The sequence below is a fragment of the Bicyclus anynana genome, chromosome 22, assembly GCF_947172395.1.
Source record: "Bicyclus anynana chromosome 22, ilBicAnyn1.1, whole genome shotgun sequence".
In the NCBI taxonomy this organism is placed as follows: Eukaryota; Metazoa; Arthropoda; class Insecta; order Lepidoptera; family Nymphalidae; genus Bicyclus; species Bicyclus anynana.
In genome coordinates this window covers 1335155-1349855 of record NC_069104.1, presented here as the reverse complement: position 1 = coordinate 1349855, position 14701 = coordinate 1335155, and the positions used below count along the sequence as shown (strand labels likewise).

At 35.3% G+C, this 14701-nt stretch overlaps 1 protein-coding gene across 1 annotated transcript; it reads right to left on the bottom strand.

The window, feature by feature from the left end:
- Positions 1-280: 280 nt before the first annotated feature.
- LOC112043392 (acyl-CoA synthetase short-chain family member 3, mitochondrial) lies at positions 281-13402 on the bottom strand. The gene is made up of 13 exons (XM_024078793.2): positions 13059-13402; positions 12139-12283; positions 10199-10349; positions 9648-9792; positions 8583-8727; positions 8205-8301; positions 6776-6975; positions 5572-5803; positions 5166-5325; positions 4621-4768; positions 3896-4041; positions 3129-3360; positions 281-2292 (listed from the first exon to the last, which is right to left on the bottom strand). Exons 2-13 carry the CDS (start codon positions 12254-12256, stop codon positions 2015-2017), a joined length of 2052 nt encoding a protein of 683 aa, XP_023934561.2. The 5' UTR covers positions 12257-12283; positions 13059-13402; the 3' UTR covers positions 281-2014.
- Positions 13403-14701: the final 1299 nt, after the last annotated feature.

Here is a 14701-nt window from a genome sequence, read left to right as displayed (position 1 = left end):
GACAGACTTCACACACGCAGAAAATTAAGAAAATTCTCTGGTATGGTATGGAGGTTTCCTCACGATGTTTTTCGTTCACCGTTTGAGCCAAGTGATATTTAATTTCTTAAAATGCACACAACTGAAAAGTTGGAGGCAAAAGTCATATCCACTGGGCTATCACGGACTTTGTTACTCGCTGAAAATGTCCCATTCTATTGGAAAGTGTTCTTAAAATCAGTCCAGTAGTTTTGGAACCGTAACAACTAAATACACAAGTTATTAAGAATAAAACGAACTATTGTTATATTTATTAATATATTTTTAGTTTCTACACAAATTACATAAGTTTTTCAAAGGTGAGTCTACCCACACATATTTTCATATCAAAAATATTTTATTTATCTAATTAGCTCGCTTCATGACTAAGTCCTATGTCCTATTCAACTATTGATAGTAATATAAATGCTATCTATTAAAATTATATAGACTGCGCACGTTTACTTTAGTTCATTGTGTTTTACTAGAACAATTAAAAAAGGCTGATTACGTACATTAATAAGCCATAACTGATTTTAGGTACTTGCTTGAAAAAATCAATCGAATATGATATTGTCAAATCACCCGATTGCAAATTTCATTTCAATACCTTCTCAATAAATACAGCTTTGCCATGCTTTCTGCATTTAGATTTTGAAACCGAGGTAATTGTCAATAGCCTAATGGTTATTAATAATTAATAAAAAATAAATGGTTTATATTGTAACTACTTAATTTACATTAAATAATAATTTAAATAAATTAAATAAAATCTGTTTATTTTAGGCCATGTTGACCCATAGTTGTTAGTATAAAACCATCATCATAACTTATAATCTATGTTAGTACCGTACATACAAAAGAACATAATAGGTACATAATAAGGATAATAATGATTTATTAAAATTTATTGTTTATGAATTTTTAATAGTGTTTTGCATTATATTTTGTGTTTTATTAAATTGTAAAATATTAAAAAAAAATAATGAATGAGAGAGTCATAGAGAAAATAAATGAGACACAGATATGTTTATGTACCCCGTGCCTCAATATGGGACAGTCAAATATTTCACTAATCATTCACAGGAAGGTATTGGTGCTCCCTAACCCTGTTCATCAATATTTATGCAATGTTGAGAAGCAGATAGTCCTTTCACACACAGATGTAGCTGATGCACTCCAGTACCGTTGGTACCGTTGGTACTGGATTGCATCAGCTCGGTATAATACTCGGTGTGCATTTTATTGCTTCTGCGTAAAATTGATCCACAGACTGCACTTGTTTAACGTCTAGAATAACGCTTCAAACAGTGTTATTTTCACGTAAGTAAGGTAGGTTTTATTTACTATAATAATGTTTGTAAATTGAATAATATAAACTGCATCGTTTGTATATACTGTGGATGTGGATATCCTAAGTAGCTTCGGATTACGAAGTTCTGGGTTTGAGACCTAAGGCGGGCTGTGAAATACTGAGCTTTTCTTTCTTCTAAGAAGTTTTTAGTAAAATATCTCAGTCCGCAGTAGGGAAGTAGATGTCATGGTACATCCCGTGATTCAGAGAGCACATAAGTCATCCCATTTATTCAATCAGGTCATTGTCATTAAAATCTGATCACCTTACTAGTTAAAGATTTTATATTATCACCCTTTATTTGTCACCCTGACCTGGCATGTCTCTGTAGTCGGCCGTTAAAATATGCCTAATAATGATTGAACGGTATTACAAAAAATGAGACGACAAAATAAGTACGACAGAAAAACCATTTTAAAATGATTTTCTGCTTACTTTAAAAATACATAACTCATTGCCATGCGGTTTATACACACAAGTTAAGCTAAGCCTGTATAAATTTGTAAACAGTCAAATAAAGTCGCCGGAGTCTAATATACAAACAGTTTCTACTGTAAAACGTTTAATTACATACCAAATGATTCTCTAATCTATTTTTAGATTTACAAATTATATACGCACATAATTAATTAATGTAAAAAATTACATTTCTGGATCAGGAGCGTCAACAGCATAGCCACATTTCTGTAACGCCATCTTTATTTCGCCAAACACACTCGGATCTTCGATAGTTGAAGGTAGTTTGACACGTTGACTACGCGCCATATTAGATATGGCTTTACGTAATGATTTGCCAGAACGTGTACGCGGTAAAGCTGGAACTGCAACAGCTTTTCGGAACGCTGCAATTGGGCCGATCAGGTGTCTCACAAGAGCGATCAACTCTTGCGTTATTGTCTCCTCAGCTACGATTTCTTCATCTAAAAAAAATATAAAAAATAATTATATTAATTACAAATTTATTAGTAAAACTTTTTACCGTACATGTTAAAGTGTTCAAGTACAATGACAAATACTTTCTTTGTAATGTTTCGAGTATTGCATCATAATTTTCAATTAACGCTATGACCTTGTAAAATTGCAAGTCAATTTAAATATTGAAAATATGCACATTAAACATTACTGTAAAAGACTTGGAAGTCATTTCCGCCGTCTGTCATATTTAAATCATAAGATAAATAGTCTTTAAAAAACCGGAAGGGTTTAAAGACTATTTATCTTATGTTTTAAATATTACCAATAGCCCGGTTCCCCTATACTGCCTAACACAGTCTTTTCAGATTTATCAAATTACTTAGAAAAGTCTGTGGGAAGTGGGTAAAATAATATTCTAGAGGTCGAATATCGCACCCATGACTTCACAGCAGTTGAGGTAAATCGGCTTGTTTACTTTCAAAGCCTCAATAGCTCAACTGTCAGGGATCGGACTTGCTAGTCAGGGGCGTACACTTTGTAGATGCGTACGGAATTTTCCATTTAATATAATTTTTATGCCTATCTACTTCCATTTAATATTATTTTTATGCGTATCTACCCTGGTTAAAAACCTTGTGCGCGCAACTGCTCATCAACTAGAGGTGGTGGTTTGATACTCGCCAGTTGGACTATCGTCGTACACACTCCAACACAGTCTTTTCCAACTAGTTGGAGGGGAATGGAAATATTGATCATATTTAAAAAGATATGGCAAATATTGCCTTTCAGACAAAATTGCCCAAATGCCCAAAAAATATTAAAGATACTTAATAACTCTCACCATCTTGCGGAGGCCGCATTACGTAGAGACAAAGCGGGACATCTCCCTTCGTAGGATCCGGAGCACCAACAACCACTGCATCCGCTACTCTCGCGTGTTTTAACACAACGTCCTCGATCGCAGCAGTCGATAATCTGTGGCCAGCTACGTTGATGACGTCATCGGCTCTAGCTACCACCCACACTGCGTTTTCCGCACTGATCCATCCAACATCTTGTGTGTCGTAGAACCCCTAGAACCCCATATTGCTATGCTAAATTACTAGTATTTATATGTGCTGGCGAACACCCGCGAGATGTAAAATAAATAATTTGTAAAATTAAATTTAACTGCATTTTCTTAGAAAATGGAGTGGTAAAGTAAGCTATCGTTATAATATAGGTATGTCATTAGAAACTTTTTATAGGTATGTAAGACGAATATCCCGCGATCCATTATTTAATTATAAATTTGACACAATCTTGAATAAAAAATAAAAATAAATCTTGAATAAAAAACGTTTTCAGTATAAGCTCACAGGTAGTTCAACATTTTCCGACACATCAAACAATTATCTTCTTATTGGAACTAATTTACATAAAACCTGGACAAATTATACATTCGCACTAAAACTTTGCCCATAAATCTCTCTGTCTATTGGTGCAAACTGCAAATCCGTTCAGTAGTTTTTGAGTTAATCGCAAACAGGCAGACAAACGCAAACGTGGCCGAAACTTTGTTTAGTATAGATACTCGTAGCTTTACTAGAAAACTAGACAATCACTAACCGGATATGCATCAAAATAGACCTTCTTGAATCGTTCATCAGATCGCCACAGTGTTGAAGCGAAGCCAGGTGGCAATGGTAGCTTAATAACCAAGCGTCCTACTTCTCCTGAATGGCATTCAGACCCATCCTCCCTCAGTGCTCTTACTGTTAACGAAACAAACATATTAAGTTAAAACTAAGTACCTAATAATACAACAAAAAATATAGTAGAAAGTTCATGCACATTATACCTATCCCTTCTCCTTTGAGAAGGGAGGCCCTTTTAGTGGACTGTTAAAGTAGGCTGATAATTAATGCATATAAGTTTGCTTGTTACTCAATCACACAAAATTTGATTTTTGAGTTCTATTTAGTAAAAAGAGGGATTTCAACGAAGTTACAAAATAAAAGGTAAGTTTATGTGTTTTTCTAAAAATAATATTTTGCGGTTAATCTTACGTCTACATTTATTACGTTTTCAAGTTAATACAGTCCGACGCAAACTTTATGACGTCTCGGAAATAAGCTGAGGGTGTCGCAACGCGCAGATAGTATAAACGCTATAATCATTAAAGTGGAAGGCGCGCGGAGTGATGCAATGGTGCCGCATCCCTACGTTACCGATGATTAGATATCAGCGGTAACGTAGTAGATCTTGTATTGCACAGCTTAACGCACGAAGTTCCGAAACTTCATAAAGTTTGCATCGTATACTGTACTCAAAATGATTTTAAAGTCACTTACTATCGTATCCAGGAGCAGGATATCCAGTTGAGTGCGGTCTCACACCTTTCACACCGTACCCCAGTAGGGCGCAGCAAATCGGTGATCCACTCTCAGTCTGCCACCAATGGTTCAGTAATGGAACGCCGAATATCCTTTCACCCCAGTGCTGGAATTAATAAGGCTTTAGAACAAAGCTAATCTAGAAAATAGCAAAATTACATATTTCCGTTAACATTTCTTTAGCCTATTTTGTAATGTACCGTTTCATCGAATGTGTAAATCTGTTACGTCCGTATAAAACATCATTGATTTAAATAATTAATATACATGACTTATTCATACGTCTTGTTAATTTAACTAATTTTAAATTTTAATTACCCTTGTAAATAATACTTACAATTATTTCCATAGTTCATGAGCCATTCCTTTACATTTTGGCTTATTCATAAGCCCATGTTAGACGAAAAAAGAATTTATCTTTCAGGAAGATAAAGATAAAAGTCAATGTTTAATTCATAGGTTAAATAATGATTAGGAGATTAGGTAAATAATAAAATTCATACCCTTGATTCTTGATCACAATGTTCTCCAGCGATAAAAATAGTTTTCAAAGATTTTCCACAATATCTTCTTGCATATTTTCCTGTAGGATCTGCTCTTTTCAATACACGCAACGCAGTTGGAATCGTGAAAAGTGCATTGACGCGATGTTGCTCTATAATCCTATTGATAATAAAATGAAAATTAATTTCAGAAACTCAATAATTATAACTTAATATTCAATTTCTATAACTTTAAATTCTACTAGACGTAAAAAGTGACAAAACAGTGTACAAACAAATATACCTAGCTATAGGGTTATACTGGTTATACATACATTGCTTTTTTATGAAATGCATAAGAAAATATAAACGTCATCTTATCAAGAATTTTGACTTGCGTTTTATTATTTTAATGATAAAAATCTACCTGAAATATTGCCCAGGATCAGGAGTTCTGTCAGGTTTTCCTTCATACAGTACAGTTGTTAGCCCAGCCAACAAGGGCCCATAGCATATGTAAGAGTGTCCGACTACCCAGCCAAGGTCTGAAGCTGCCCACCAAACACCCTGTTTTAATCCATAAACAGCATGCATTGTCCAGCACAAGGTTGCTGCATGATGGCATGGTCGCTGTATTCCTTTTGGATTATCAGTTGTACCTGTATAATATAAAATAAATAAGTCGATTATTACATGGAATATTTATTCATAAGTATAAAACACTCTACAATACACATTGATCATGAGAATATCTATTGAAACATATTTCTATTCTTTAAAAGGTGAAGGTACTAAGCTATTTGTAAGAGAGATAATTAATTCAGAACTCGTTCAACATAAGTAACAATACAGTTTGAACTCGTGGCAGATCGGGACAAGAAGATGTCTGGCAATTCCGAATAGCTTAAAAAGAATATAAATCATGCTTAGCATTTGAATGCTGATTAAAATCATTTTGAATGATTTTAACCTAAACATTAACATAAAAATGTAAGTTACTGAATTTTTTAGCATGACAAAAGAAACGACATGTTTAATTTTAAAAATAAAGGCATTGTATTTTTATTTTACTCGTATACCAAAACTTTGGGCACATACCAAATACTTGAATTTAACTTACTGTCGTAAATACATATTTATTCGATATACATATAATTCTATATCACTGACATAGCTCTGCGAGTCGCTAAGCTGAAGTGGCAATGGGCAAGCCACATAGTTCGAAGACTAGATAAACCTTGGGGTCCCAAGGTGCTGGAATGGCGACCTCTCACTGGAAAGCGCAGTGTTGGTCGACCCCCCACTAGGTGGACCGAGCATATCAAGCGTGTTGCGGGGTCCATGCAAGAGGCATATGTCCAGCAGTGGACGTTTATCGGCTGATAATGATGATGATGATAATAATTCTAAATCAATTCTTATTAAGTGCTAGCTAACCCGATAGACATGGTGCAGTCAAGAACATCCAATCATTACAAACCATTTTAATTCCTCGATGATTATTTTTAAAGACTAGTCAAAAGAAAAATCAAACCAGCCCGTTAATTTTAGTTATTGGGAGTCTTTAGGAAAAGCATATATGGCTGTAATTTTATAGTATGTTGTTTTTTACAAAACAGAATTTTATTTACCAGATGTGTAAAGAATGTACATCGGATCATTAGCCTCAGTAGACACGCACGGGACTGGATCTGCCAGCATGGCCTCCTCCCAGCATATATCTCTTGGCTTAATCAAACTGCACTCGAGTACACGTCTTCGCTGATATATTATACACTTGAGAGGTTGATGAGTGCTCTGACAGAGGGCCTCGTCTAAAATGTCCTTGTATCTATAATACAAAAATAATTATCAACAAAAAATTGGTTAAATACGGATTGCTATAATCTCTGATAATTTAGGTTTTCATTGGTGAAGGAATTTTTAATAAGCGTCCAGCAATTTTGTAGCCTATTTGCTACAAACAAACTATACTTTTAGCGGACGCGCGCGATTTTATCCACGTTGAAATCGATGTAAACTTTCAATCCCCATTTCACCATTTTGAATTAATTCTTGAATCACATTATATTTCATATTTTTTATGATCTACGAACAAATTTTTAAAACTATGACTCTAAAAATTAAGGAAGGGGTGAAATAGGGGGTTGAAAGTTGAAGCTATACAAACTTTGAACCCCTATTACACCCCCTGCTATGTTTATTTCAATGTCAAAAAGTACCCTGTGTTTGGCCCCAAGGTCCCATTTACCATTACTTATATCATCAAAATCATTACAAAATTCATCTAGATCGATTCAGCCGTTTAGAAGTGAAGAGGTAGCAGACAGACAGATAGACTGGTTTCTTCGCATTTATAACATTAGTATATACTAGCCCTTTCAGTTGTATCGCTGTAAAAATGGAGTAACTTCTCCCGTTTTCCTAACATTTCCCTTCACTGCTCTGCTCCTATTGATTGTAGCGTAATGAAAATTATACTATAACCTGCTAAGGAGTATGAAGAATAATTATACGTTAAAATCCGTCGAGTAGTTTTTATTTCTATAACGAACATACAGACAGACAGACAGAAAGACAAGACAGACAGATAGTCAGACTGAGAGACAGACAGACAGACAAAAATTTTACTGATTGCATTTTTGGCATCAGTATCGATCACTAATCACCCCCTGGTAGTTATGTTGAAAATATATTTCTGTACAGATTTATTATAAGCATAGATTACTGCAGATTTCTGTACACAGAAACACTTAGCGATTAGGTACGTATATTTTATTAAAATAAAAACACGAACTAAAAAATCCCAGACATTTTATCAAATTGCATATTTTTTACTATAGCTGTAGCTTGTCTTTGGTTGATGTTTTTGAAAAGCACCACACATGCTTCTTGACATTAGCTAATCTGTGCAAAGCCAAGGAGAAGAAAATAAAAAGCACCGCGCACACTCGACACTCATTCACTCGGTTAAAAATTATTATGTAAATATTCGTAGTTCAATAAAGACTTCCGCATATAAACGACTGTTTGTATTTATTATAAAAATTAATCCAATACCTCACTATTTTGTTCGGTTCTACTCCACAGCTGGCTGCGATAATGACTGTCGGCTCAGCGTGCTCAATTCTGGTTCTCAGTTCTCTTGCAGCAAATCCTTGACATAGAAAAGAAAGTCAATCTAGCATAATCCTCAATCAAGTAGTTTCCAATCCAATCAATCCTCTAACATCAATAGTTTTTGCATCGTGCGCCATGTAAACAAAACTTTTGTACACCTTGGGTTACATTATTGGAGTTTCAGGAAGTATCCCTAAACTTTTTTTAAAATATAATAAATCGGACCAGTAGTTCCTGAGATTAGCGCGTTCAATCAAACAAACATACTCTTCAGCTTTATAATATTAGTTTAGATTTAGATATTTTCAATTCACTGACCTCCAAAAACAACTGAATGTATGGCTCCAATTCTGTTGGTAGCCAACATCGCCACCACTGCTTCCGGTACCAGCGGCATGTAAATGACGACGCGCGAGCCGCGGGTCACGCCTAGTGCAGACAACTTGCCTGCAAGTCTTGATACCTAACAACAATTTGTGAATAATTGAAATAAAAAGTAAATTGCACAACCCAGGCCTTCAAAATTCGTAACCTCAGAGCTTCTATTCATCATTAACAACCCATATTCGGATCACTGCTGAGCATTATTGTCTGGCAAATTCGTTCATTACATTTCCATGATATGCGGGCGACGGGGGACAAGACTGCGCAGGTGTGAAATCGTGCGTGCGGGGAGGTGAGGTGCATCAGTCGTGGGTTTTTCATTCATCGCTACACGCCTCTCGGTCCGCGCAGACCATCGAGAGTGTTACGAATGAAGTTGCCAATCAATAGTCTTCTCTCAGAATGAGAGGTATTAGGCTAATAGTCCACCACGCCCAATACGGATTGGCAGACTTCATCAAACATTCAGAAAATTCTTAGGTATGCAAATTTGTACCGTTTGAGAAACGTGATATTTAATTTCTTAAAATGCACATAACTTAACAGTTGGAGGTGGACCGGATTCGAGCCTACGCCCTCCGAATCGAAGGCAGAGGTCACATCCACTATGCCAAGGTTTCTCAAAGTGGGACACGCGAACCCCTAGGGGTTCGCAATTTGATGGCAGGGGGTCCGCGACAAGATTTACGTAATAGTGGCTTGATAATTGATACCGAGTCAGAATTAAGGATAAAGTTGTCCAAAATTACTCCTTACATTGAATCCATTTGCGACAAAAATCAAGAAAGACACCCATCACATTATTATGGTACCTACTTTATGTGTTATTCAAATAAAACCTTTAGTTTCTTCAACAGTCAAATTATTTTTTTTTGGGGGGGTCCCATTAGTTAGTAAGGGGTTCGCTGTCAATTGGAAATTTCAACAGGGGTTAGTGGAGCCGAAAGTTTGAGAAACCCTGTATTTGGTTATCACGGCTTACTTCTAGTATTAGATTACCTTATTCTGCAGCTCACTATACGTGATCCTCTTCACAGTATCGGTGAGAGGCGAGTCGTACACCAAGGCGACCTGACTTCCGCGTCCGTTTGCCACGTGTCGGTCCACCGCGTTGTAGCATACAGACATCTCGCCTCCTACCCACCTAACCAAATAATAAAATTCGTCATTAATTACGAATAGGTATGCATTTCAAAGGAATCCTTACAGCCATTCTTTAAGGTCCTCGCCTTACGGCACGAGCCGCTAAAGAGAAAATAAAATAATTTAGTACAGTATTCAATGCTAAAATTCTTTATGCAGACGCAATTCAATAAAAAAAAATAGGCATTCCACAGACAAGAACGCTACATTTCGTTCCAATTTCAAATTCTTTACATAATATGTACCCACCTATGATGATTCTATTTACGAATAAAACCTCCTTCATTGTATAGATGTCTTTTTTTTAATCAATTAATATGTATAGATGTCATTATTTTAGTATATTATTTAACAGTGTTTTTGAGCGAGAGTAGTGAAATGTTTATTTATTTTACCAGTTTATTTACCATTTTGTAAACGGCGGATTGCTGTTATCCAGAACTCGATCCCACGGTTTGGTCCACTCTAACTCTTTGCCAACATCACTCCAAAAACTTTCAGGGTTTTCCAAGGAGTGTGCGTATGCCTTTAGATATTCTTCCGTTACTGCGCTGTCATCTATGGATTAAATGAAAAAAAAAAATATTTACACTATCGAATAGAATAAAAGTACAGCAGGTCAATTCACTAACTTTTGAGTTTTTTATTAGACATAGATCCTAAGTCATGCGCAATAACTTGACATCTGGCTACCAAGCACGGTACAAATATCATTCCAGCCAGGTGTCAAGTTAATCAGCACGAGCTGTAAGCACAATCCGTTCGTAAGTTATGTGATTTCGTATATATATATTTTTTTTTATTCTTTACAAGTTAGCCCTTGACTACACTCTCACCTAATGGTAAGTGATGATGCAGTCTAAGATGGAAGCGGACTAACTTGTTAGGAGGAGGATGAAAATCCACACCCCTTTCGGTTTCTACACGGCATCGTACTGGAACGCTAATTCGCTTGGTGGTACGTCTTTGCCGGTAGGGTGGTAACTAGCTACGGCCGAAGCCTCCCACCAGCCAGACCTGGACAAATTAAGAAAATCTCAATCTGCCCAGCCGGGAATCGTACCCAGGACCTCCGTTTTGTAAATCCACCGCGCATACCACTGCGCCACGGAGGTCGTTAAAATTATTTATATTTATATTTACAGTTTATTTATTGTAACTTATCAAACTCTCTGTTTTTGTTAACAATAGACTGTTTCTTTAGCCGTTTTGTAATAGACTTTACGGAATACGAAAATTCGGTTGCTATTGATTTGATGTTAATATATTAGTTAGCTAATGTACGTCAAAGATAATGAATTGACCGGTTGGTTGACCGTAATTATTTTTTGTACGTTTTCTAACTAGGAAACCAAGCTAAATCGATCCATGCATAGGTAGGTACTCAATTTCATGAAAATTTTTGGTAGCGTTTTTGAGATTCAGATTATTACCTAGCATTTGGAATCCACGAAATAAAATTTCAGGTTTTCGACTTTAATTATTACTATTATTTACTCATGACACAACCTGACATTTCAAAAGTGCTTGTAGACTAGTCCAATAGGTACCTACCTACTTTGCAGGGCAAAAAAGTAATCATAAATCCATATTGATTATCCTAACCAATTATAATAATTATAAATGTGCAGGTCTGTTATGTCTGTCTGTTCGTCAACTTTTCACTGAGCAATTTTGATTTTTTTTTATTCTTTCAAGTTAGCCCTTGACTGCAATCTCACCCGATGGTAAGTGATGATGCAATCAAAGATGGAAGCGGGCTAAAAGACTGTTTGTTGCAAAAAGACCCTAGATTTTTTTCGCGGGCGGAATCGCGGTTCTCCGCTATTTTAATATTACTTCTATGGTGGTTCTATGAATAAATAATAATAATTTATCTATAGCTCTAACATCTTTTGCCAAGGGTAGAGGTCTAAAGTTGTGTTTATCTGTCGTTTGTTTATTTGTAAAGGGAATGTTCAAAAACTAATTACCTAAGCAGCAATTTTTTTTTTTTTGCCAAGGAGGCGGGGTGCAAACCCAGGAACTCTCGGCGTTGAGTACGTACCTACGTATAATACATAATGGTATAAGTAAGTCACTTGATACTGAATCGTATACCCTTTTTAACCGACTTCAAAACGAGGAGGTTCTCAATTCAAAGCGTAAGTTTTTTATTAATGTTTGCATCCTCATATTATGAAAATTCTTTGTTTTGCTATATCGGATTTGCAGTATTCAATAGATAAAAATATTCATCAACAACCACAGATTAATCAAGTGTGAACAACGTTTAGATTTAGCCAGAGGTTTCCAAACGGGCGAAGTAGCGGAGTCAACCTGTAAAATATTAAAAAAAAACTCTTACCATAGTTCACCATATCTGCTGGAGTGACGAAAGTTCTACTTTTCAGTTCACTTATGGACATTTCGAACTTATTTTTGTCCATTTTCGACTTCATTTCTGCGTCCGAGTTTTGACCCATTTTGAAAACTGACTGAACTCCCCAATGCTGATTGAAATAAATAAATTTAATTATTGAAATAAATTGCAATACGAAACTTAAGCTAATAAATACTAGTATACAAAACATGCCCCCGTGGAGTAGTGGAAAAATACCTATATCTATTACCTACATAAAATCAAGAACACATTTTCTTTTAAAGTAAAAAACAGGTCATAATCTTTAAAATGTTTTTCAGAGTTTAGTGTAATAACTAAAATAGATATAAAATGCTAATAGGTATAGCACATAGGTGCTATACTTATTATCACAATTTTATATAGCCAATAATAATATAAAACATAGATCCCCAAACTTTCTGTCATAGACCTTCCTTTGTACGGTAGGAATCTATTGTTGCTAAATTATATTTTGTGATTGTTACTTTAGTGAGACGCCGAAAGAAAAGAAAACGAGAAAATTCTAAACAAAAATATACAAAGCTTTTATTTACTAAAATAATAACAAAATAAATGCTTTTTAGCGATGTATTCGCAAAATAGCATTTACCCTTCGCCTAAATTATTAAATAATATTATAATACCTACCTACTTAAATTAATTTTATCTTAATCTTTTTAGCCTGACTTGAACCCTGGACGTAGCCACAACCACGACCCGATGGGGTAAAAAAAAACTTTGGGCATCACTGTCTATAGATTTTTGGCCTGACCTGGGACTTGAACCCGGACGTAGCCACAACCACTGACCCGAGGGGGTTAAAAAAAACTTTGGGCACTGTTAACGCTGTATTAATTGTTAGTTGTATGGGTACAAATACTTACATGTTTTGATGAGACAGACGTCCGTCCCGATTTACAGCGGTTTTAACAATAAGTAGTTCAAGATGTTACGTATTCGGTTTTGTCACCGTTCCCTGTGTTATGAATGTGAATGAAGTCACCTTTGATCTCTCTGAATTATTGATGAACGGCACACTGAAAATGTACTTTTTTCCAATAGGTTCATAACACAGGCAGGTACAAAAATCCGGCCAAGTGTGTGTCGAGCAGCGCTGTGTTTCCTAATTACCAGCGGCGAAGAGATCATGCAAGCCGATTCTCGCCGGGTTACCTTTAAAAATCCATGCATATTCACTGTTGTCGGAGTTTCCTCACTCACTGTGACATTTTTGCAGATAATTGCAGGGATATCTTGCAATTTTGCGAGAGGATGTAATTTAAATATATTTTTTTTATTTTTTATTTTATAATTATTGTAATTGTTATTTTAGTTAAGATAGTCTATAAGCTATTTCTGTACATTCGTTTTTTGTTTAATTTTTCTTATTTTTGTCTATTTTTACTGTGGTGTTTTGTTCTTTTTAATTTTTATGTACATTTTTTTTTTAATGTAATTGGATTTGTCCATGCTAATTAATAATAAATAAAAAAATAATAAATTATTGTGCTGTATGTAGATATATGAGAAACCGGAGTTTCCAATAGGTTCATAACACAGGCAGGTACAAAAATCCGGCCAAGTGTGTGTCGAGCAGCGCTGTGTAGGCTTTCCTAATTACCAGCGGCGAAGAGATCATGCAAGCCGATTCCCGCCAGGGTACCTTTAAAAATCCATGCATATTCATTGTTGTGCTGTATGTAGATATATGAGAAACCAACTCCGGTTCCTCATATAATGTATAACGGTGTATGAATTTCCTTTTCTTCGGGACGGCTTACTTTCATCTAATTTCCATCCTTCGCCACTGCTTACACATATCACCGAATTATAATGGTAATTTTCTTAATTCTCTAGATGTGTGAAGTTTGCCAAACAGCGTTGGGCTAGCATGGTGGACTAAGGCCTAAGGCATCTCATTCTGAGAGGAGACTCGTGCTCAATAGTGAGCCGAATGTGGATTGTTAATGATGACGATGACTTAGAATATTGCGTCTTATACTTACTAAAAACTTGATCTAATTATTAACAGAATATTATACGAAAATTTCCACTGTAAGTTTTTAATAAGTTTTAATATTTTTTTAAAAGTTTTCTTGTTTTTTATTATTATTCAAAAATGCTATATGTTTTCAAAAAAATAATTAAAATACGTCTTTTAGAGCTACAAAAAATTTAAACCAATATTTTTTTTTCTTTATTAGTATCCCCCCTATTCATTATTTATTATTACTCCTAAACTTTTTCTATAAGCTCTATAAGCTTGGTAATGTAAGATTAATATGTATTATGTACTAATCGTATATTATTTAATATTTAATAATTATTGTTAGCGACGCAGCAAACGTATTTCCGATCGGTCCGTGAGTTCACCCTGGGGTCATGCCTGAAAATCAGCACTACAGCTCTCAACTGTAGTATCGAGCTGAGGCAGCGCCCCATTCAGCTGAATCTCTTTATTATATTATACTATAAGTACATACAGAGTAACTTTGTAATTTATGTAGGTATCTTTAAGTACCTTGTA